The sequence below is a fragment of the Heteronotia binoei genome, chromosome 1 (assembly GCF_032191835.1).
Source record: "Heteronotia binoei isolate CCM8104 ecotype False Entrance Well chromosome 1, APGP_CSIRO_Hbin_v1, whole genome shotgun sequence".
Lineage (NCBI taxonomy): Eukaryota > Metazoa > Chordata > Lepidosauria > Squamata > Gekkonidae > Heteronotia > Heteronotia binoei.
This window is the reverse complement of record NC_083223.1, coordinates 136,790,806-136,815,809: the sequence shown is the minus strand read 5'-3', so window position 1 is coordinate 136,815,809 and position 25,004 is coordinate 136,790,806. Positions and strand designations below refer to the sequence as shown.

The following is a 25,004-nucleotide window of genomic DNA, read 5'->3' as shown; positions in this document are numbered from 1 at the left end:
ATTGGGCCACTGGGGAAGCTGCTTTTGCATCCTATTGGCCCATCCTGCCAAGTCCTCCATTTTCCCTCAGTGGCTGTTGCTAGACAACCATAATATTCCAAGCTTGCTTCTGTCAGTAAAAGGTGTTGGGGAAAGCCCTTTCCAGGCCTATTTTGGCCTTTGAGGGAGAACGCATTGGGGCCAGTCCTAACTAGGGTTGCCAGCTCCAGGTTGGGAAATCCCTGGAGGTTTTGTGGTGGAATCTAAGGAAGCCAGAGTTCGGGGAGGGGAGAGGCCTCAGCTGAATATAATGCTATGAAGTTCACCCTACAAAGCAATTTTCTTCAGGGAAAGAGAATCTCTTGTCTGGAGTTCAGTTGTGATACCAGGCTCCACCTGGAGGTTGGCTACCCTAGGCTTGGCAGCATCCTCCAGGTGACTTGATACTACCTGGCAGGCATGACTTAACTAGGCCTGGCTGCTTGCTTCTGTTCAGCAGCAACTTCCCTATGACAGTGCGGCGTAGCAGTTAGCACTTCAGAGCAGGGTCTGCCAAATCCAGGCTCTTGCTATGGGTGACTTTGGATCAGTCACAGACTTTCAGCCTAGCCTACCTCACAGGGTTGTTGTGCAGATCAAAAGAGGAAAAGGAGAATAATGTAAGCTGCTTTGGTCCCCACTGTGTAGAAAGACTGTCATTTTCAAAGATTTCAGGTTTTCATGGCTGGCAACCTCATTAGGGTTTGTAGAATCTTTCGGGCTCAAGTGCCGTGTTCTACTGGAGAAAGTTTTTCTTCCAGACGTTTCATTCTCAGCTGCGGAGAACATCCTCAGTGGCGTTGCAGCCGGAGCAGGCGCTCTGACCTTCTTGGCTGCTGTGCATTGAGTGAGGCCAGGGCTGCTGGAGAACTGCTATTTCTAGGCTGGAGGGGGTGTGTTGAGAGGGCAATTGGTTTGCGGATGTGCCCATTGTTTGGTGGGGCTTCCTGGAAGGGAAGTGATAAGGAAACTGGCTGTTGAATGTGACCATTGTTCTGTGTTAATTGCTGGGAGGGTTGGAAGGGGTGTGAAGATAAGATGGTTGTTGACTGTGCTGATTGTTCTGTGGAATGTACTGGTTGTTCTGTGACCTTCTGCAATTTATAGTCTGTAGGGCATTTTGCAGAGCTGGAAACCAAGATTGGTGGGTGGAAATGCCTTCTTCCTTTCTGTTAAAGTTGTGTTGGTGTTTGTAAATCTCAATAGCTTCTCTGTTCAGGCGGGTATGATAATGTGAGACCGTAGAAAGGACTTCAGTTCTTTCAAAGTGGATGACGTGGTCTCCTTCTTGAAGTGCATGTTCAGCTACAGCTGATTTTTCTGGCTGAAACAAGCGACAGTGTCTCTTGTGTTCGGTGAGGCGGGTGTTGATACTGCATTGGGTAGTGCCAATGTAGACCACAGGAGCAGGATATTTTTTAGACTCTACGGGTTGAAAGTGGATCTCTTATATCTCATACACAGTCTTCAAGCCCACACAACAGATCCGCCACATGCTGCGCTTGGCCAAAGATATGAGAGATCCACATTCCACAGAACAATCAGCACAGTCAACAACCATCTTATCTTCACACCCCTTCCAACCCTCCCAGCAATTAGCACAGAACAATGGTCACATTCAACAGCCAGTTTCCTTATCACTTCCCTTCCAGGAAGCCCCACCAAACAATGGGCACATCCACAAACCAATTGCCCTCTCAACACACCCCCTCCAGCCTAGAAATAGCAGCTCTCCAGCAGCCCTGGCCTCACTCAATGCAAGCAGCCAAGAAGGTCAGAGCGCCTGCTCTGGCTGCAACGCCACTGAGGATGTTCTCTGCAGCTGAGAACGAAACGTCTGGAAGAAAAACTTTCTCCAGTAGAACACGGCATTTGAGCCCAAAAGATTCTACAAACCCTACTGTCATTTTCCTATGTAAAGGCTGCAAGGAAGGAGGAACTGAAGTCAGAGGGGCAGATCAAGGTAGGTTGATTGTTGTCTGGGAAGAAGATAGGGTTGCCAACTCCAGGTTGAGAAATTCCTGGAGATTTGAGGGGTAAAGCCTAGTGGGGTTTGAGGAGGGATGGGACACTGCCATAGGCTTCACCCTCCAAACCAGCCATTTCCTCCTGGCGAACCATTGTTGCTAATCTCCAGGTGAGGGCTGGAGGAGATCACTCAGAATTACAACTGCTCTCCAGATGGCAGAGATCACTTCCCCTGGAGAAAATGGCAGCTTTGCAGGGTGGACTCTGGGTCATTATACCCTGCTGAGGTTGCCTCCTGCTTTGGTCCACACTGTGGAAAAAAAACTATACCTTTCCTAGGTAAAGGCTGTGGGGGTGGGGATTAATTCCCTTTGAGGCACATACTCTATGGTATACCATAATACAACCATGCTAGGCAAAAAAAACCCGCATCAGATCATGCCACATGCTGATGCTAAACGCCATAAGGCCAAATATGACAGGAAAACAACACACTGCAGACAAAAGGAAAGCTGAGCTCAGGGTCTGCATGATTGTCGTCATGCTATGATGTCACAGCAAATTGACATTGAATGCCCAAGGCTGGAGCACTTGACCAGAGCCTCTTTCTAGAGCCCATTGTATTTAGTCTTACAACAGGCCTTATTCCTAGTAGTTTTATGAAGGTTACCTGCTGTATTCCCCAGTCGGACTTGAAGAGCAGATAAAGGAATCAGCCAGCGGAACTTGAAAGAATCCAAGTCACCATGATTATGTATAGTACGGACATTAGTTGGCTTATGAAGGAAAAAAAGGAACGTAATAAGTTAACATTTATTTATTTAAAAGTAGACTATGGAACAGGCAGTTTTCCTTTAACCATTGAAATCACACATGTCGCTGCCAACGAATAAATAGTTTCATAGCTCAGAGCAATTGTGCATGTGACACCTCCTTTCTCCCAAGAACATCTTGATCCAGACTTCAGTCAGAGAAGAGAGAAGACATTGGGGACTTTCTTTCACCCTCCCAGCCTTAAAGAACTCTCCTCTTCCAGCCAGTTGCTCCAACCAGAAATGTGAAGAGAAAAGACACTGGCTTTTTTCACTGGCCACAATATCATATATTATAAGCCTGAGAGGCTCTCTTTATTGATGTAAACCACTTTGGGAGATGACTATTAGAAAAGTAAGCTATAAAGATAAATAAATGAGAGCATTAAAAAGTGGTCCAAAATAACTTACCAACTTCTTTTTAAGTTTGCAGTTCTCTTTATACACTAGAATGACAGCCCGTTTGAACACTAAGAGATGAAGAAACAATCATGTTATAAATTATGGTGGGAAACAAGTATTTTTTTAGCCTATGCTTAGTTGACATTTTATTTTTTTAAATTCAGAGTTTGTTTAATAAAGATTCAAGACACACTATCTTCTACTTATGTTTATATAAGGAGTGGAATACCATACTAGATGGATCTGTTTGGGTTCGATGTCCTAGATAAGTAGGTAAGCAAAATCAAGAATGTCTTTACAGAAGAACAAGCTTTGCATGATTGTCCTAGATGTGCTAGTCTGAGCTTTAAACCCACTTCCCTCTGCATTAACAGCCCTTTTATTTTGGTGTAAACATGGATCATTACACCAGTTCATCCATTTATCTCCCTGTCTGCTTATTTCTTCTATACAGAAGCCACAACTAATTATTTCACAATCTCATCCAAGCTGTCCACTCCATTTTCTTTCCTTATCTCCAACATTTTCCTCCCAGTAAACTGGAGTAAATTTATTGTGGGTAGAGACAATGCAGACTTTTGCAACTGTGCAAATCCAGTGTTCTTTAAGAAAAATCCTGAAATTGCAGTTCCAGGAGGAAGAAATATGTATGATTGAGAAACATGAAAGCACTTGTTGGATAATAAGCTTCAAAAATGAAGTGGTGAAATCAACTGCAACAAGAGTGCTAGTTGGAATATACCCCAATAATTACAACTTGTAATATATACAAATGCTTTTTGGTCCCTTATAAAGAGTTACTTACAACACAGAGATGCAACACCCAGAGACTATATGTACTAACAGCATAGCAGTTTGCATATGAACATATGAAGCTGCCTTATACTGAATCAGACCTTTGGTCCATCAAAGTCAGTATTGTCTTCTCAGACTGGCAGCGGCTCTCCAGGGTCTCAAGCTGAGGCTTTTCACACCTATTTGCCTGGACCCTTTTTTGGAGATGCCAGGGATTGAACCTGGGACCTTCTGCTTCCCAAGCAGATGCTCTACCACTGAGCCACCGTTCCTGCATGCATGATTTACAACTTCTATTTTGGAATTCACCAGACAACTTGTAAACTAGGCTAAGTAAAATGTTACACACCTATAACAGTGGTTGCATTAAATATATATAATCAGTTTTGCAATCAGTTCTTGAATAGATCACATACATAGCACATACACAGGCAATGCAATCTAGCTGATATTAGTTATTTAAAGAGTAGATCCAACTGTGCAGATGTGAATTAGGAATGAACTGCAAGAGATTCTCTGCTCTACCAAAGTCCAGGGCTATTTTTATAGCCGTTAGAATTGGTATTGTGTACTAGCACTTTTTTCTGGGGTTTTCCCAAGTTCCCAGACTTACTGGTTTGGTGGCCAGGCAGAAGAAGACCAGAGAAGGTCACCGCAGCCACATCATAGACTGGGCAGCTGGAGCGTCATCCTGAACCAAATGGGGCAGGCATGGGGGGAAAGGAATCCAGCCACCACCATCCTCCAAGCCACCACTAACTACCAGCCACCAAAGCTCTCTTCCTTTCTCCCTTATGGAGTGAAGAGAAGCTGGGTGATGGCAAAGCAAGTGAGTTGATGCAGGTCCAGGTTAGGCAAGGAACTGCAACTGCCCCATAAGCTGGGTGGATGCAGAGCCTGAAAGCAGCAATAGAGGACTTTATGGGGAAGAGGGCAGATGAGGGAAGTCAGTGGGAGAAGAGACCAACAGTGGGGAAATTGGGCTGTCCCCTGCTCTTCTTCCATCCCTTGTGAAGTAGAAGGCAGTCAGATGGGGAAAGAGGCAGTTTGGGCAGGCAGGCTGGGCAACAGGATGAGCTACCATGGTCCAGGCAGGCACGGAGCCGCTGCTGCTCTGGGAGCTGGGTGGGTGTGAAGTTGGTGGGGGAAGAAGCTGGGCAAGGGAAAGTGGTGGATAAGAGCCCAATGGAGGAGGAGGAGGAACTGGCAGTCAGTCATGTGCTTCCCCTCCTTCCCTTGTGGTGTAGAAGATACGTGATGTAAGCAGGCCCCAGCACACAGAGACACCACCTATGCCTGTCATTCCATGGACCCAGACTGATTCAAATGGGATGAATTAAACTTAAATTACTGTTATATTGATAAGCCCTCCATTTTAGTCACAGTACTGAATTCATTAAACGGCTATAGAATCATTATGACTATGATTCTACAAAACCTTTGGTCTGATTTAGCAGGGTGCTTTGTGCTCTAGAGTAATGTTGCCAACTGATCAGGAAAAAGTGTCCTGTCTTGTTTGTATTTTTTCACAGTAGCTTGACCTTTAGAAATGGGTGAAGCTTATGCTGCTGAGATAAGCAGTGTCACCTAGCTTCTGGAGAGTACATGGCTGTTTGGGGAACAGGACCAGGGCCTTGTAATAAATTTGGCAACTCTACTTTGAAATGCATCAGATGGGAACATAATGCAAATTTGGAATTTTCTATAGAAAGTTGTGTATGTTTTAATCTCTTGATTCTCTATATATGAATACCAGAACTTTTTTATTACGAAAATAGCACTGCATAAGTCAATCAGTTTAATGACAGGAACCATCATGACTCTTTTGCAGTAAATCAGATGATTTAGTATTTGGACCTTGGTAAAAACAGCTGCAACACCCAAATAGTTGATGCGCAGCAGAAAAACTGCTCTTTGTGATACTGTGCTCCTACTGAACTTCATCAGAAAACAATGAACTAATCTAATCAGGAGCTTGTCTTGCATGGAATGAAGAGAGTTCAAACAAAGCATGTTCATCTGATACTTGTGTTCATATGAAAGCTTGCAGCATGCCTAGCTCCTGTTCTGGCTACAGAAAATCTATAAAATGTGAAAAGTTTCTGCTAAAAATGTAGAAACTGGAATTGACACAGTGATGCAATCAGCAAGTAGAACCGCCTCACTTACAAAAGACCTCCTGGCAATTCTGATCATATCCATTGGCACTGACAGGCTGCTGCCCCACAGTATTTTATCCAGCTGCCTGCAATTTTCCTTACATTGTCAGTTACCAACAAAAGTATAGATATAAAAGTTACCCTTGAGAGGTCAGAAAGTGGTGTGATTTGAGGCTTAAGGCTTGGAAATGTAACAAAGGAAATCCCAGTTCCAACTCTCATTTCAGCCATGCCTAATACTATTTCTCAATATAAACCTCCCTCCTGTAATAGGTACCTAACTTATAACATTTACTAAGATAATGGGTTGGATCCATGGCTCATTTTCCATTGACACAAAACCACTTCCTGTAGCAAAGGGACAGGATTTTCACCAATCCCTACCACCTCATACATACAGACTTCCATATCACACCTAGCATTACTTTTGGGGTCCCCATAACTTCCAGAGGTCAAGGCACAGTGGATGCAGGTGGAGGGGAAAATTCAGTTCCATGAAAGCAGCTCCTCTTGCAGGAATCTGAATCCAACTCATTGTATGTGAAGAGGTTTCAGAGCTTAAGGAAGAGTTAATATTATTTAGTGCCACTTTCTTCTTCAGAAGAGGAGACTTATGCCATCCATTATTTTCTTGCTTCCTAGTGAAGTGTCTATTGCAGGAAATAGTTTAGTTAGGTCACTCACCAAACACTGTGAGTTCCAAATCCTTCCTGGTTTTGCTTAGGGATGGGAATGGATTCAGCCACGAGACAGTAGAGTGCATAAGAAGTTCTCCCATTGAAAGTTCTGTAACCTATATTCATTGTAAAACAAAAGGAATGTTTTAAGCATTAATTCAAAGAGAAGGCAATCCAAGCTGGGGCCCAGACTCACTTGAGATCCTGTCTGTGTGCTGTGGGGAGGGGGGAGAGCAAAGGCATCCATTGTGGGCTGGCCGGAGGAGGTGGGCCAGCGGAAAGCACAGGAAGCTGGGGCCCGCCTGACATGACATCGACCCTATCAGTGGGTCCTGAGTGTCCGGGGGGTGGAGGCATCCTGGCCGCTATTTAGGGCACCAAGCCACCCCCACTCACCATCTCCGGTGCAACAAAAGAGAATACACATTTCCATGATTTTAATGAAACTAGATGAAACAGCTGGAAATAATGTAAGCAAACATTTGTCACGATGATGCTTTCAGTTAAAAAACATCTGAATCACCTAGTTCTGTTTCTTAGTATCCCAAGTATTATTTTGTGGTGTCCTCTATTATGACAAAAGTGGCCCTGTGGCGCAGAGTGGTAAAGCAGCAGTACTGTAGTACTGTGGTCTGAACTCTGCTTACGACCTGAGTTTGATTCTGGTGGAACCTGGATTCAGGTAGCTGGCCCAAGGTTGACTCAGCCTTCCATCCTTCCGAGGTCAGTGAAAGGAGTACCCAGCTTGCTGGGGGGGAAAGTGTAGCTGACTGGGGAAGGCAATGGCAAACCACCCCGTAAAAAGTCTGCCGTGAAAACGATGTGAAAGCAACATCACCCCAGAGTCGGAACCAACTGGTGCTTGCACAGGGGACCTTTCCTTTCCTATTATGACACAAGCCTGCTCTAAACACACACACAAGATTTCAGACATCCTATGCCCCTAGTCATCTTTCAGTATGGAACCTAGCCTTTAAAACAAGTGATCTGTTTCTAAGAATAAATTCAGGAGGGTAGAGACATTGGTTTGAAGCAGCAGAACAAAGTTCAAGTCCAGGGGCACCTTGGAGACCAACAATGTTTTATTCAAGGTATAAGCTTTCATGTGCATGCATGTGGGCATGTACATGAAAGCTTATACCTTGGAAAAGACTTTGTTGGTCTTCAGGGTGCCACTGGACTTGAACTTTGTTCCTAAATATATTATCTTAAAGCCCTAGATGTCTGTTTTGTTGTACAGTTATGCCATTGGCTTGGAATAACAGTGGGGTAAGCAGCGCAATTATTTTACATTAAGTATCAATACATGAAACTGACACCAATCCAAATTGCTCAAGAAGTTGTTGGTGAGTGGCATTTTCCTGTTGAAAGCTTCTAACTTCTACTATCTGCCAGTACTAAGAGCTACCCAGGAGGAGTCTGGTTACACAAGTTGAAAACTGCTTCATTATTCCATCAGGACAGAGGCTAAACTGCCCTAAGGATTGGGTTACTTGCAGGAATTAACGTGTCCCCTTACCTCCTTCTCAATTCCATTCTGATCTGCAACCAGTTGGTCAAACACCGCACCATAATCTTCATAAATTTTCTGCATTTCATTGATGTGGCTGGCCACTTTTTCCATTGCTTTCAGTGCCTCTGTTCAAAAAAGTCAGTAATTCAGTTGCACATGTCAGTATAAAATGTACAATGAATCTGCATAAAAACCTGGAACACATTACCTTAGGAAATTCAGGACACAAGTATGTTGATAACCACGGGAGGGGGGAAAGGGGGTTTCATTATGGTATTTGAAGTGGAACAGACAATACTTAATGTAAAGTACATTCCTATCTGTACCAGAACTTGTACAGCAAAGGGGTTCTCTGGATGGTTCTGGCAGTCTTAACCAGATCAATGAAAGTTTTCCAAAGAAAAAACTTCTGCACAGTTAAAAGCATCCAAATCACATGGGAAACCACAGGGAAGGCCAATGGTTCAGTGGTAGACTACTTCCTTGGGGTGCAGAAGGTCCCAGGTTAAATCCTCAACATCTCCAGTTAAAAAGACCAGGCAGTAGGTGAAAGACCTCCACCTGAGTCCCTGGAGAGCCCCTCTGAGCAGACAATACAGACCTTGATGGACCAGTGGTCTGATTCAGTATAAAATGAATTCATAGTTGTTTATACTTGCAGCCAAAAAAAAAAAAAATCACCTCCAAAGTGTTCAGTGTATAACTCTTTAATCAGTCCTTTGAATTTTTGCTACAACTGTGAGTTCTTGGAAAGTACCTGTGAGGTGGTGATGTTCCTCACTCTCAATGTCTGTCAGAGACACCAGCTCTTTTAGGAGCAGTGGATACTTCAGCACTCTCTGCACTGGCTTGATGAGGAAGGACTCCAGCGTGGAAGAATGCTGCTTTGCAGGGTTGCGAGCATCCAAAAATGCCTTAAAGGCTTTATCTGTTTTAGCTAAAGGGAAAAAATGTGGCATTAGTTTTCAGAAAGGAGCTACACAACCCTCTCCCATGTATTCTAGATCACATCATGTACAACTGCTCAATACAATAAAATTCTCAAGGCAATTGTACTGTGTTTTGTTTACAGTGAGAAACAATCCATCATTGGCAGGCTACAGAGGTTTTGTTAAAACAATCAGCACTTTCTCTGGACTAGTAGATAAAACATCTTAGACATTTCTGGATTGGTAAACAATAGGAAGATTCCATTGTCGTGTCACTAGCAGCTTATATTTGGTATGATCTATTTCTGTTGGACTTAGTAAATAGTAAATGGCCTTTTAAAAAACTGAGAGAATTACATAGATAAAATGTGAGCAGATCAGAGGAAAAAATAATTCCATCTACAGTTTGCTTTATGTTGCTTAGGCTACTAAAATGTACTGGGTTTTAGCATGAGGATGCCCAAGAGAAAGTGAGTTCAGCTCTTTATTCAGTGATTCAGCATAGTGAGATAGGAACAGATAGGAACAGAACTGTCTGGCAGGACCAATAGCCCTGCTTATATGCATGCAAACCTCCCTACCCAAAAACCCATTCCCATCATCCCATTACACCCACCTATAGGTTAATAGCTGGCCTAACAATCCCCGATGGGCCTCCTTCCTGAATCCCATTACTGTAATCCCATTACACACAACTATAGGTTAATAGCTGGCCTAATGATCCCTGATGGGCCTCCTTCCTGAATCCAGGTGGCTATTGTTTTAGGGTCTCAAACTCAGCCAAGTCTCTGCTGGCCCTGAGGCCAAACTCCAGTTCCAATATATAACAGCTACCATACTTATTTTTTTTATATTTATTTATTTAGCAGATTTATATTCCGCCCTACCCCACAAACTTACTCAAAAGCAAATCATTCAATCAGCTTGAGAACTGCTGTTTGCAGAAGCAACCAAACTTACAGAAATGCCTTCTGTTAGTCCACATGCATCTATCAATAGATATGTCCTGGTACATACCACAGATCCTGATTCAGCAAGCATCACATTATGAATGGGATCCTTGATACATCTAGGATTTGCCCCTGAAGTGAACTATGACCATAAATATTATTCCACCCTTTTGCAGTCAATCACATTATATCCTGCCCTTCCTCCTTGGAGCTCAAGATGGTTTACATGGTGGCTTTCATCCGTATGGTAAGTCAGGCCTGTACAAAGATGTTAGCCATGTTGTCCAGCAAGATTCATGGCAGAGTAGGCACAGCAAAGCTGCCCAGTCCTAGTCTGACGCTGATTCCTACGCCACACTGACTACAGCATTGATTGAGATTAAAATCTACTCAGAAGTAGCTATAACAACAAATAGCTTCAGACCATATCTATCGATCAGTAAAATTACTCTTGTATATGTTTTTGTTTGTTATTAAAAAAAAAGACTGTATGTCAGCTGTTCTTTGGACAAACTCCGCATTTATGAAACCCCACTACCTTGTTCCATCAGTGTGCACAAGAGACACAGGAAGAGCAGGTCCAGAAAAAGACAGGGACAATCAAACTCAAAAGAAATATGAGGGATGCACTGGTACAAGCACAGCCTATTATAAGTGCTATAGAAACTCTGTCTTGTTTCCTAAGTGCCATATTTGATTATAGGGCTGACTGCAAAACTAAAGCAAAAATCATTTTCAGAATGTTCTCACCATGCAAAAATTATTGTTTTGCTGCTTAAAATCAGTCACATGCAAGGATTACCTCACCAAGGCAATTACCTCTTTCAAGAACTTTCTGGACTTTTATGTGGTTTGCACAGAATCCACTGTACAGTTTGAAGTGATCAGCATAATACAGGAAAGAGCCTCCCAGGGAGAACAGCAGCTTCTGAAACCAACACAGAGAAGATACGTTACTGTTACAGAAGCAGAAATAATCTTCATGTTGTGATCAAGAATAAGCTCTACAAACCAATGTTTAAAATAAATGAACACACATCTTTGTAACTGTGGGATGAATCTCAGGATTTAGGATTGGGTCCAGACAATTTGGCTCCCAAGAAAGATCCATCAGCTCCTCTTTTCTACAACAGTATCCTCTGCCCCTTGAAAAGTGGTTCTTGAGGGGATTCTGAGAAATATCATGGGATGGAGCAATGGCATGTACAGTGTGGAGAATGGCCCAGTGAAAAACATGTCCTCCTTATTTGTATGTGTGGAAGTGTCTTTAGCCTACAAACAATGGTAATGCAATGGGTTTTTAAAAAAAAATAATTAAGATGAATTCAAGTATTTTTTTTAAAGCAAGGAAGCTTTCAAAGCCCCGAGATTTCTTCCTCAGGCTAGATGTTTATCTTTTAAAAAGGGGAATGCAGGGGAGAGAGAAAAAGATGTTTCTGAGAACAATGCAGAACCCCCTAAAATGTGTTTGTAGACTCTTAAAATAGAATGTAGGATATCCTGCAGACTTAATTGGACTACATGGTGATGGGCATAAAAGAGATCTGTGGGATATTTAGAAGAGTGCATAAAGTGAAGCAGAATGATGCATCACAAGACACGTGTGTGTTTAGCTTCTATGAAAAATACTTTATTAGAAAGCATAGGGAAAGGGTTACATGAAGAGGTAATAGCAACAACAGCTTAACTAGGTCATCTTTCTAGTTCTAACTCCATCTTTGTCTTTTTCTTCATCATCTAGTGCCAGGATGGCCAAATTTGCTTAACGTAAGAGTCACATAGAATAAATGTCAGATGTTTGAGAGCCATAAGACATGAATGCCTGGTGTTCTGAGAGCTACGAGACAGGAAGGAAGGACAGAGCCAACAGATGAGGGGGAGAGAGATGGAAAGAAAGCAACTTTAACTGCAAGTGCATGTTTCAAGCTGCCAGCTAGCTTGGCTTGGAGAAGTGATTTAAAAAGAGAAATGCCTTCTCCAAGCTGGCTGATGGGGCAGTGGGGGCTCCAAAAGCTGCACAATATGTGTGAAAGAGCCACATGTGGCTCCCGAGCCACAGTTTGGCCACCCCTGATCTAGTGAGATTCTAAGAATAAAGGAGTGGAAATCCCCCCACAAGGGCTCTATCCCTTGTGTATCTGCAAAATAGCATCTACTATTCCCAATCTATCGATTAGTCAATAGTCAATCTTAAAATCACTCATTAAGAATAAGACCTTCCCCATGTTGGTCAGAAAATTCTACTTGACACCTAAATGGCTTTATGCTATCATTCATTTTACAGGAATATCAGCTTAACATTTTCATTACCATTTCAGTCCACCACACATATTGTTAATACAAATCTGGATTGGGATTAGGGAGAGATTAAACAAGGGAGCGACATAGTATGCAGTATTCCAAAAAAGTAGAGATGGTTTTAAAATACAAAGCATTACTGAAGTGATTTAGGAGGGAATGTTTAGTAAACTAATTTTACTTTTACAACAGCATTTTAAAATAATTCTCTGCAGATGTCAGAAACAATGTAACACTACACAAACCAGATTTTTTCCCATTTTAAAAAAACTTTCTAAAAAAAGAGAATCCAGTATAAATTCTATAGCAAAACTGTGGAATAGAATGGCATTTATGCAACACAGACTAAGGACGGTCTTTTCCAAGCATTCCTAGAGGAATTCCTGACTACTGAATTCATTGTAAACAGTGAGTTTTATAGTGTGCAATGCACATATGCCCTCTGGGTCATGCTAATCAAAGTGAATGGGAGCAAGAGTTTCTGGGGAAAGGAAGCATAGCCCATATTTTAACACTATTATATTACTATTATTAAATAGCTAACAAGCTCTAAAAACTAAATCCATCTAACAAATTATATGTCTTCAGTTATAGCATACAAAAGAATACATATGGGCTAATTCCACCTAGGAATTTGGAGTTCCAATACATTAAAAAGATAAACCATCGTTCAGCCTTTATAATAATTTCTAAGTCTGCAGCACTGTTGGAAAAGACAATCACACAAACCCAAATTTATGCTACTATCAATCACACCATGCCTGTGAGAATCCTGCTTGGTAGTCTGATATTATGATCAAGGTACGTAAAGAGGGAACAGTGACTTTCAGGCTATACAAATGGCATAAGTAGTGCCAGAGAGAAGCCGGAGAAGCATAACAGCAGCAGCACACAGTGTCTCTCAATTAATTTGATGTCCAAATAGCTTTCCTTATGAGCACTTTAGATTTTAAGTACAAAAACCTTCCACTTGGAAATGGAGGAGGGGGGAAGGAAATAAACCTTACTATAAGGATGCACTTTTGGAAGTAAAACAAGATTTTATATTTACCCGGAACTGAGAAGGGGTTTCAAGGGTATTAAAATCCAGGCAGGAGGAAATTCCATCTTCAAGGGTCTCTAAAAACACCTTCTGAAAATCCAACATCTCTGGCAGGCTGCCAAACAAAGACTCCATCTGCACATGGGAAGTCCAGGAAAGGGATTCAAACATGAGGGATATGACTTTTTTATATAATGTTGCCTAATAACAGTAATATGAAGAGACAACACATAGGTTTGTCACAAGACACTGTTACATTTTGTGTCCTTACAATCTGGTTTTGCAGTGTTAGCGCCCTGAATCTGAGAAGACATGGTGGTATATAAACTTTCAAAATAAATGCAAGAGATAGGGGATACTTAACATGATTGAATCTGTCTCATAATTGGTTTGGCCCTGAGCAGTCCAATTCTACAATAAAAAATTCTCAGAAATATTTGTTAGAAGTCCAGTCAACTTTTAGAGCGGAAGCATTATTACAATGTTACAGGTACAGGAATGCATAGTTTCCCTGTTGCTGCTGCGGTTGACAGTATAGCACAGTGGCAACAGGGCTTCCACATGGCATATTTCTGTGACCTGTTTCCCCTCTCCCATGGTACCACCGGGGTTTTTTGGTGTTTATTCAACTGGCAATGAAATACTGTTATGGTGGAAAGTGGCATCAATTGCAGCAGACCTATGGCAACCCATAAGGCAAGAGACAAACAGGTGGTTTGCCATTGCCTGCCTCTGCATAGTGACCCTAAACTTCCTTGGAGTTCTCTCATCCAAGTACTTACCAGGCAGATCTTGCTTAGCTTCTGAGATCTGGCAAGATTAAGCTAGCCTGGCTTATTATAACAGTATGTATAACAAGTTATCGATTTTCTTTTTTTCATGTGTCTAATCTCTTTCATGGAGGTGGTGGAGAGTGCCAGTGAGTCACAGCTGACTTATGGCAATCCCATAGGGTTTCCAAGGCAAGAGATGTTCAGAGGTGGTATGCCATTGCCTGGCTCTGCATCACAACCCTGGTATTCCTTGGAGGTCTCCCATCCAAATACTAGCCAAGGCTGACCCTGCTTAGTTTCTGAGATCTGACAAGATTGGGATAGCTTGGGTATGGTACCATCATCTTCTGCACCACTAGCCCCTTTTATAGCAGAAATATATCTCGTCTCTTAAAATGAAAGAAGCTGGAAACTTACTTTTAAAAGATTAAAGTTGGAAATCCAAAAATCTTGTTACACATGTTATTATGGTATTTTCAATATAACACTATCCAGTTGCTGATTTTTTAAAAAGCCCAAACACCCAGTGGTGGGGAATGCCAAGTAGCCAGGACTGGAAAATCTGCCTCTGTCCACAACAAACCAAGGCTTTGCTACAGTCATGCCCAGACTTTGGAGCACATCAGAATTGGGAAAGATCAGTGGAAAGTGAGAGGGGTGGTACACAAATGCACTATGATGCTGTGGATAAGTGGGGGGGGGGGCACTTTCTAATAGCATTGATCCCAGGGCAAACAGCCTCTATGGAAACAGCTGCAGTCTTGCCAAAGGGTCTTTTTTCTTTCATGTCTGTCGCAGTGGAGTATTGCAACAGATTGTCAAGCAAGTTTTAAAAATCCAAATACTTCCTTACCTCATCCTGTGTGAGAAAGGTCTCACTCTGAAGAGGCTCCAAGTATAATTCAAAGAGGCAACTCAGATCCTGTAAGGATAACAAACATTTCACAACACCACATTAGCATGAGAAAAGGTTTCTTCAAAATTATTATTTATAGTAAACCAGCCATAGAGGCAGTTGGATGACAAAGGATTGAAAGGCCTGCTTAAAGGGGCTTCTGGGGTTGGAACATGGTGAGCTGATCTGTCTCTCACAGAGGGGCAGTACGAGTTCTTTGTTTTGGACATAAAAGGCATTTTAATGCCTGCTGTCTACCTGTTTCCAGTAAAGGAACTTGTCTAGGACATGCTTGTTATCTCGAGGGGAGAGACCTTGGCTGATGAGAGACCCCAGGAGGGGGGGTTTTTTTGGCTTTGAAGAACCCCCGATGAGAGATTGCATCCCATCATCTACAAACCATCTCTGGAGTCATTGAATTGACTTAAACTCATCAAGGTTCCAGCCTTCTATAGACTATAATAACTTCTGAAGGAAAACTGGACTGTATGAGCAAGATTAGACAGTGCTAAGGTAAAAGATTCTTATCTATCACTCAGGAAGCAAATTAAGACTGTTTAAAGAAAAGTGCTAAGATCCAGAACTATTTGTCAAAGTAAGAAATTAAGGAGAAGTGGAAGGGGGTAAAGGTGGAATTTTTGGAGCTAAGAGAAAGCAGTAAAGTGCAGAAAAATACTTGCTATTTGGAATTTTTGTGGCTTTGAAAAAAAAACCCAGCCATAACAAAGCTGCAGACTGTCATGACGAAGCAGGAAGTGACGACTCCTTCCAGTATCGTGAGATTTACAATAATAGAGAACGGGACTTCATTGCCAGAGAGTCAGGAAGCAAGTGGCGAAAGAAGAGGAACCTCCAAACATCCGGGTATATTCCAGAACCAGGAACCACAGAGAATCATCGGAGGCCATTATAGAAAGGCCAAAGTTTTATTAAAAATAAACTGGATTTGGATTATAAAAACGTTTAAAACCAACACAAATCATCCTCAAATGGCAAAACAGTTTGGACTATATATTTGGAAATAAAGACTAAGCCCTAGGGGAAAATGGAAAACTTTTTAAAACAGAGGCTTGAAAACATCGTGGCTGCCATTTGGGGGAATTTAAGAACGTTAAAAATTAATATCCGGCGCTAGGAGGCTCCTAGAACGGCGATTTTGGCCTTGCTGGAAAGGGCAGGCTCCAGTCTATTGAATGCAACCATTGGATTGTGGATTGGTGAGACCAACTAAGATTCCATTTTAAGCAATGGGCAGACAGTAATGTCTGATCAGAAGCTGGGATCTAGAGTTACACGTTTAAGAGCAGCCTCAGTAGAAGAAGGGAAAATGTCTAAACAAGTCCAAAAACAATTGGACGCTATGGAAACAAGATTATTAAAGGCAATGAAGGAATTAATAATGGGCAGTGAAAAGAAATTAATTAAAGAAATAACCAAAGAAATCAACTCTAGTGCTGAAGAAGTAAAGAAAGAATTTAAGGAGGAGATTGAGGAACTTAAAAAAGAGTCTCAAGCAACAGCAAAAAACCCTGAAGAGATTGAAGTTAAAATAAAAGACCAAGATGCTACTATTAAGAAATTGCAGGATAAAGCAATATTGCAAGACTGAAAGTTGATGGAGAATATGATTCATCTAAGGGAAGTCCCAGAGGCTGACCAAGAGGATTTGAAGAAGTATATGGCTACAATTTTGGCTGAATTTCTGGAAGAAGACCCAGTTGAGGTGGAACGTATGTGTAACTATATATATAGGCTCAACTTAGAATCTGCCAGAAAGCGCAAGCTACCCAGGGACGTGGTAGTGAAATTTACTACAAGGGATGTGGTGGGAAGGATCTTAACCAAGCAGTTTAGTAGCCCAGTGGTTGTAGAGGAAAGCAGAGTGAGAATCATGAAGGAATTGCCGAGAAAGGTCATCAGTGACAGAAAGCAATTCAAGAAACTGACTGACAAGCTAAGAGAGAAGGGCATAAGATATAGATGGATTTTACCTGAAGGTCTCAGCTTTCAGTATAATAGACTGAGAAAAACAATAGTGGACACTGAAGGCATGAATGAATTTTTGGTGGGCAATAAAGATTTCGAGGGTACAGAATAATTGTAAAAACCATTATGGATTACAAATTAATCTCTTGGAATGTAAATGGATTTAACTCACCTCAAAAAAGAAAGGCAATTTTTCCTTGGATTAAAAAGCAGAAATGTAATATAATTTATCTACAAGAAGTACATATTAAGCAATTGGATTACAAATTTTTATGGAACAAAGCTTTGGGAGAAGAATTTTTCTCGCCAGCAAAAGATAAAAAAAAGGGAGTGGTTTTTTTATATTAAAAAAGAACTGGAGCCGAAATTGGTTTTTAAAGACAATGAAGGCAGATATATTGCGGTGGAGGTGTTTATTAATGAGAAAAAGACATTGTTACTGGGACTATATGCCCCTAATGGGGCGAAAGATGCTTTTTTCAAAGACATTTTGCAGCAACTTGACCATGAGCAACTTGACTTATGAGCATGTAATGTTAATGGGAGACTTTAATGGAACTATTAAGAACTCTTTGGACAGATCTGGAAATAAAAAGAATAAAGATGGCAAGTTGCCAAAGTCTTTTTTTGAATTAGTAAAGCAACAAAGTTTGGAAGATATTTGGAGAGAGTTCAATCCTAAAGTACAAGATTATACTTTTTTCTCAGCAAGGCATGACACTTTCTCAAGAATTGATATGATATGGTCTATGAAGGACCTGGGACTTATTACTAATAAAAAAAGAGATTCTTCCGAAAATAGGTGCAGACCACAATCCATTACTGTGGTTAGCAAAATGAGTGAAATAGTGTAGAAGATGGAGACTAAATGAAGATTTGCTGCAAAAAGTTGAAGTAGTGAAGTCTCTGGAAAAAGAAACTAAAGCTTTCTTCCAAATGAATGAAGATCAAGATGTTAAAATTCAGACCGTATGGGATGCATACAAAGCTGTTACGGTAGGAATACTAATTTCACTGAATAATAAAGATAAAAGAGCTAAAGAAAAACAAATGAAGGACTTACAAATAGAAATAGGCAGAAAAGAAAATTACCTGAAGAAAAGACCTGGGAAGAAAAAAATATTGTGAGAGATTACAATTCTACAGAACCAACTGAGACACCTATTGAATAAGGAAGTGGAGTGGAACTTAAAAAGGTTGCAGCAGAAGTCTTTTGAAGGCTCTAACATACCAGGGAAGTATCTGGCCTGGCAATTAAAGAAGAAAAGAGAGAAGAAATTTATAAATAAAATTATTTCAGATGGTAAAGAAATTTTAGATCAAGCCGGAATTAAAAGGGAATAAAGAGGAAATTGAGGCCTATTTGCAAAGAATAAAAGTGAAACCTTTAAGTGAAAGCATGGAAAAAAATTTGAATGATTCAATTGAGAAAATGGAAAGTGAAGCAGCAATTTGTTCAATGAAAGTAGGTAAAGCTCCGGGTCCTGACGGTTTTTCAGTAAAATTTTATAAAGTTTTGACAGAAGTATTAGTACCCAAACTTCAAAAATTGATGAACTGTATCAGGCAAGAGGGGAGGATACCAAATACATGGAAAGAAGCTGTAATTTCACTTATACCGAAACAGGAAAGAGATTCCACGAATGTTAAAAACTATAGACCGATTTCACTACTGAATAATGATTATAAAATATCTGCTAGAATTCTAGCAGAACAACTCAAACAGCATTTGAACATTTCTATTCAACAGGAACAAGCAGGATTTCTCCCCAGAAGGCAAATAAGAGATAATATTAGAACAGTAATAGACATTGTAGAGTACTATGAAAAACACCCAGAAAAAGAGGTGGCTTTATTTTTTGCGGATGCAGAAAAAGCCTTTGATAATCTTAATTGGGATTTTTTGTTTGCAGTGATGGAAAAAATGGAATTAGGAGCTGATTTTATAAGGATGATTAAAGCAATTTATACAGAACAACAAGCCAAACTTTGTGTGAATGATGATTTGACTGAACAAATGATAATCAGCAAAGGTACAAGACAAGGCTGCCCTCTATCTCCACTGTTGTTTATAATGTCACTTGAGGTCTTACTGACTCAAATTGATGAAGATAATGAGATAGAGGGTCTGAAGTTGAAAGGTTTTTCCTACAAATATAGAACATTTGCATATGACGTGATGTTTATCAATGAAAATCCATTACAAGTAACACCTTTGTTGTTGAAAAAAATTAAAGAGTTTGGTGAGCTAGTAGGCTTTTATATTAATAATGAAAAATCTAAAATCCTTAGTAAAAATTTGTCATCATGTAAACAGAAGGAGTTACAAAATGCTACTGGTTGTGAAGTCATGTCAAAAGTAAAGTATTTGGGTGTGGAGATTACAATGAGGAACATTGATCTATACAAGAACAATTATGAAAAGCTCTGGCATAAAATTGAAGGGGATATGCTAAAGTGGAATAAATTGAATTTATCCATGTTGGGGAGGATATCTGTAATTAAAATGAATGTTCTACCAAGAATTACCAGGTATGTTTTTCTTTCAGACTATTCCAATAGTGAAAGATAAGAAACAATTCCATCTCTGACAAAGAAAGATTTCAGAATTTATTTGGGCGGGTAAAAAACCAAGAATTAAGATGAAAATTCTGACAGATGCAAAGAAAGAGGAGGCTTTCAAGTACCTGATTTATTGTTATACCATGATCAGTTTGTTTGGTTTGGATTAAGGACTGGATGACTTTGATGACAAAAAGCTATTGGTATTAGAAGGCCATGGAAATGTTTTTAGTTGGCATGCATATATGTACTATGGGAAGGAAAAGTTGGATGGGTTTTTTTTCACACCATTACAGTATATAAGGGGGACTTTGTTGAATACCTGGAAAAAATATAGTAAATATGGTGATGAGAGGAAACTGCTTTGGATAGTGCCAACTGAAGTCATAAAGCTGTCTCAAAGTTCACAGGAAGAGAAATGGGTTACCTATGAGCAACTGCTAAAATTTCATGGAGGCAAAATAGAAATGAACTCGGTGAAAGAGCTAAAAGATAAATTTGATTGGTTTCAATTTTTACAAATTAAAAGCTTGGTAGAGAAAGATATCAGGAGTACAGGTATAAGATGTGAAAAAGCAGAAATGGAGAAAGTGCTGTTGGGTGAAAATGAAAAATTGATTTCAAGGATCTATAAGCTATTACTGAAATGGTCTACAGAAGAGGAGGTGGTAAAACCTCAAATGATTAAGTGGGCAATAAATTTTAACAAAGAAATACAAATGGAGACATGGGAAGAACTCTATGAAAATATCAATGTGCTATAACATAAAAGAGAACTGTTTAAAAATGCTGTATAGATGGTACATGACACCTAAAAAACTAGCAAAAATGAACAATAACGTTTTGGATAGGTATTGGAAGTGTAAAAAACAGCAAAGTTCTTTTTACCACATGTGGTGGACTTGTGAGAAGGCAAAACAATTTTGGTCTATGATTCAACAAGAGATATTGAAAATCTTGGGTTATAATGTCAAGAAAGCACCGGATGTTTTTTCTGGTGGGATTACAAATAGAAAGCTTTCCGAAGCAAGATAGGACATTGTTGTGATATTTGCTTTCAGCTGCAAGAACATTGTATGTGCAAATGAGGAAGCAAGACAAAATACCTGATAAGTGGGACTGGGTCTTAAAGGTTCTTAACTGGAGTGAAATGGACAAACTTACTAGAATCTTAAAAGAATATAATTTGGAGAACTTTAAAGATTGGAATAAATTTCAAAACTATGTGGAGATGCAATGGAAGATAAAGAGACATTTAGTGGTTTTTGATAATATTAACTGAACTCTAAAAGAGAAAAAGGACTGTGATTACTGAGTACCGTTTTAGTAGCGAAATATAAGTAGCTGAGTTTATATAGTAAATTTATGTGAGTTAAAATAAGATTAAGATTTGAATAATTTTTAGTGATGATTTAAGGACTATGAAATATATGTTTAATGTTTAACAAGTAATAATTGAATTTTTAAAAGTGCAAAGAAGAATAGATTATGGTTATCTGATTAAATCTGTAATATTGAGGATTAAAAAGTAAGTAATGAGTAAAAGAATAAAAATAGTAGTTATATTGGCATTAAGATAAAGTTAAGTGAATAATAACTTTTAGTTAAGATTCTATATATGTGAATTTTTACTTTTAAAAGGTTTTTAATTTGTGTTGTATACCGGCGGAGGTCACAATTTGGAGGGTGGGAGGGGTAAGAAATTGTGTAATGTATTGATGAACTATATTTAGATTTGATAGTAGAATACTTTTCAATATATTGCAAAATAAAATTTTTGTTCACACAGAAAGGCCTGCTTAAGGAAAATGGGGAGACGGCAAAGAAAATCTTGGGTTTTTGCTTTTCATCTGGGGATATCCATAAGGTGATGGAATTTCACATAAAAAGTAAACACCACCAGTTAATATGTGGCATGGCTCATAAAACACAGTGGAAAATAGATTATACCAATTAAATAAACACTGTAGGGGAAAAGATGGCTACAATGCAAAATATTCTTATTACCTTTACGTATGATTTCTCGGTGTCCATAAGTTCTTGGATGACCTTTCTAAGTCTGTCTGCATCTGTAAGTTGTCGTGACAATTGTTTTAAAGGAGGCCCTTCCTTTAATCCTTCCATATTGTTTACCTGGGCTTCATGGAAATTTGGACACAATGCTGAAATCTGTTCAGTGCTCTGCAGGTTGAAAAAATATATATTCTGTTTACAAATGCACAGACTCCTTTATAATCCTCCCAAAGGAAATAATGTCAAATGGCCTTAGATTTGTAATGGACATACACTGGGTTGTGATATAAATTATTTAAGATGCAAACCACAAAATACTTAGAATATTAATGTACTTAAGATATCCACAGAAGTATATATTCTAAGCTAATGTGCATTTCCCTAGCAGTATGTTTATGCATGTTAAAACTGTCATATTTCTTCTGTGCTAGTGCTGATATTTCTAACAAAAAAGTACAGCTACAGACATGTATTCAGTAGCTGGAATTAGCATTTATAAGAGCATTAAACAGAAAAAAACAGAGATTTCAAGTCTGTGGCTAGAACTTTCTGGGGAAAAAAAAAGTCTGGTTATTTTAAGTATTAATTCTTTTTGTTTATTCAGAAAGATGAAAATGGTTTCATGTTTTCATGTAGTGACTCAGACATGTATTTTAGGAATACTTAGAGGAAGAATTTTTGAAAGAGTTTAGGTTGTAAGTCCTTTATTCCTGATTTTACTTTCAATGATTCAGTCACCACAGAACACAATGCAAAAGAAGAAAAAAGTAGATTTTATACCTCACTTTTCTCTATCTTAAGGAATCCCAAAGTGGCTTCTTATGGGGTAGGCAGGGCTGAGAGGCCTGTGACTGGCCCAAGGTCACCCAGCAGGCTTCATGTGGAGGAGTAGGGAAATGAATCCAGTTGTAGACCCAAGGACAAGAAGTGGGGAGGCAAGGGTGAGGAAGAAGTACAGCAATGCACCACTTGTGAGAACCAGTTTGGTGTAGTAGTTAAGTGTGTGGATTTTTAACTGGGAGAACCAGGTTTGATTCCCCACTCTTCCACTTATAGCTGAGGTTTTTAAACAGAGGCTAGATGGCCATCTGACAGCAATGGAGATCCTGTGAATTTAGGGGGAAGTGTTTGTGAGTTTCCTGCATTGTGCAAGGGGTTGGACTAGATGACCCTAGAGGTCCCTTCCAACTCTATGATTCTATGAATAGCCTTGGGTTAGCCATAGCTATTGCAGGAGTAGTCCTTGAAAAGGCAGCTGCTGTGAGTGTCCTCTCAGCCCCACCTACCTCACAGGGTGTCTGTTGTGGGGGGAGAAGATATAGGAGATTGTAAGCTGCTCTGAGTCTCAGATTCAGAGAGAAGGGAGGGGTATAAATCTGCAGTCTTCTTCTTCTTCTTGAAAACAGTCCACAGGTTTATTGGTTACAATGCAGGGTCATTGGTACAGCATAGGGACAGATCCAGATCAGGCAACCTGTCTACTGCCTAACATCACCATCCTCCTTCAACCTGCCTACGGGAGGGTCGGCCCATGGAATGGCAAGCCCCCAAGAACCACATGGGCACCAGCTGCAGCAAAGGTTCCCTTGTCACCTTGTGGTGATAGCCAGCTGACAGTCCTCGAGCAGGGCATGAATGGCTCCACCCTAAAAATCCCTCTGCAAAAGGATCCATCCCAGTGCCCAAACTTCCACTCAATATGTGACAGTAAAATCAACAATTAAATAACTGAATGGAAAATCATAACAACCAACTGCAGGAGGGAAAGCCATGAGGAACTGGAAGGTGGTGGAGTGTTTAAATAGCTGATTGGAGGTGTGTGTGGGAGGGACAAACAGGCATTCAAGCTCTGGTCTGCCCAGAGCCCTCCTCCAGGCCAGCCCAGGCAGTGTGATGTGCTGGTCAGGTGCCACTGAGCCTCATCCTCAAAGGACTATGCAGCCAGCATGGAGCTGGCCTCTACCCCCCCCCCCCACCTCCCAGCCCCAGGCTGCAAAAGCAGCTTCAGGTTAAGTCAAATCCCTCCCCACTATAGTTTCTCCAGATTAGAGTCTGCCGCTCTTAACACAATACCACACTGGTTCATGCAAATGATGTAGATTCCCTAAGAACAACTATTTAACCAAGGACACCAGCTAGTCAGCAGAAAAATATGGGCAAAAGTCAGAATTGCAATATGTAAAAGATCCAGAGGTAATCAACATGGAATATGTTACATGGAATAGTTACAGCATTATAACAGAAAAATTTATATACATGTTACAAGCTTCTGCCTGTATATGTTCACACTAAATTTTGCCTTATAACTTAGATTTATAGTTTTCTAAAGGCAATCTTATAAAAGAATAATTTAAATGTTCAAAAACAGTATGAATAGTGGTTAATTTAGTCTCCAACTAGACTCTATTTTTTTAATCCAAAAAATCCAATTTAGTTCTTAATTACATCATGCTCAAGCTATAATTTTAACAGCCTTTTCATAATGGCTGTTTTTGTAGATATCCAGGGTTGAAAGCTTTACCTCTTTATTTTAGCTCCTTCAAAGTTAAAAGACCCATAATAATACTTAAGAGATATGTAATCAACTGTAGGTCACACAATACTTTAAAAGTAAAAACTGTAACATTTTCAGTTTGCAGAAACAAAGTGAATTTTCTACTAATACAGAGAATCCAGTAATGGTATTTGATAGTTGAAGAACTTCAAGAGCGCTTTAAGTTACCCAAAGCCTATCTATCTCAGTTTACTGTCCATTTGTATTATCCAGATCCTGCACTGAGAAGATATACAACACTGAGTACTGCCACAGTATTAAACAGAGGACATAACAAGGTCATGACACTAAAAGCACCCCAAAGATGCTTTATGCATGTACTGCTACTACAGATTTAAATGTGTTTACATTTATATTGTGACCTTCTGTTATGGAACTGTCACACAACCCATAGCTCCCTATCACCAGGAGAGAAGGGGTGGAACATGGGCACAGTCTTAAGGAAGGTAGCAGCCCAGTGGCTGGGCTGAGAGAAAGAGCCAGGTGGGGTGGCAATAGCAAGGGTGGGACTGTCAGAAAGGAAGCCTATCAGAATTAGCTCTCCATGGAGCAGAGGACCTCAGGGGGAGGGAGTAAAGGCCTTCTTAAGAGGAAGGGCTTACTCAAAAGGAGAATTAGGGAAAGAGGAAACAGGCATGGCCAGGGAAGGAAAGTATCC

The 25,004-nt window shown here is 40.2% G+C and overlaps 1 protein-coding gene across 3 annotated transcripts in view; it reads right to left on the bottom strand.

Moving 5' to 3' along the window:
- Window positions 1-25,004, bottom strand: part of TIAM2 (TIAM Rac1 associated GEF 2) — a 303,128-nt gene that overhangs the window by 3,594 nt on the left and 274,530 nt on the right. For all 3 annotated transcript variants that reach the window (XM_060241093.1, XM_060241102.1, XM_060241110.1), the window contains 9 exons: window positions 21,787-21,960; window positions 15,190-15,258; window positions 13,573-13,698; window positions 11,043-11,151; window positions 9,102-9,281; window positions 8,351-8,469; window positions 6,839-6,947; window positions 3,210-3,268; window positions 2,657-2,762 (listed from right to left, as the gene is read on the bottom strand). In XM_060241093.1, the coding sequence (XP_060097076.1) occupies window positions 2,657-2,762; window positions 3,210-3,268; window positions 6,839-6,947; window positions 8,351-8,469; window positions 9,102-9,281; window positions 11,043-11,151; window positions 13,573-13,698; window positions 15,190-15,258; window positions 21,787-21,960 (1,051 nt within the window). The remainder of the gene's footprint in view (window positions 1-2,656; window positions 2,763-3,209; window positions 3,269-6,838; window positions 6,948-8,350; window positions 8,470-9,101; window positions 9,282-11,042; window positions 11,152-13,572; window positions 13,699-15,189; window positions 15,259-21,786; window positions 21,961-25,004) is intronic.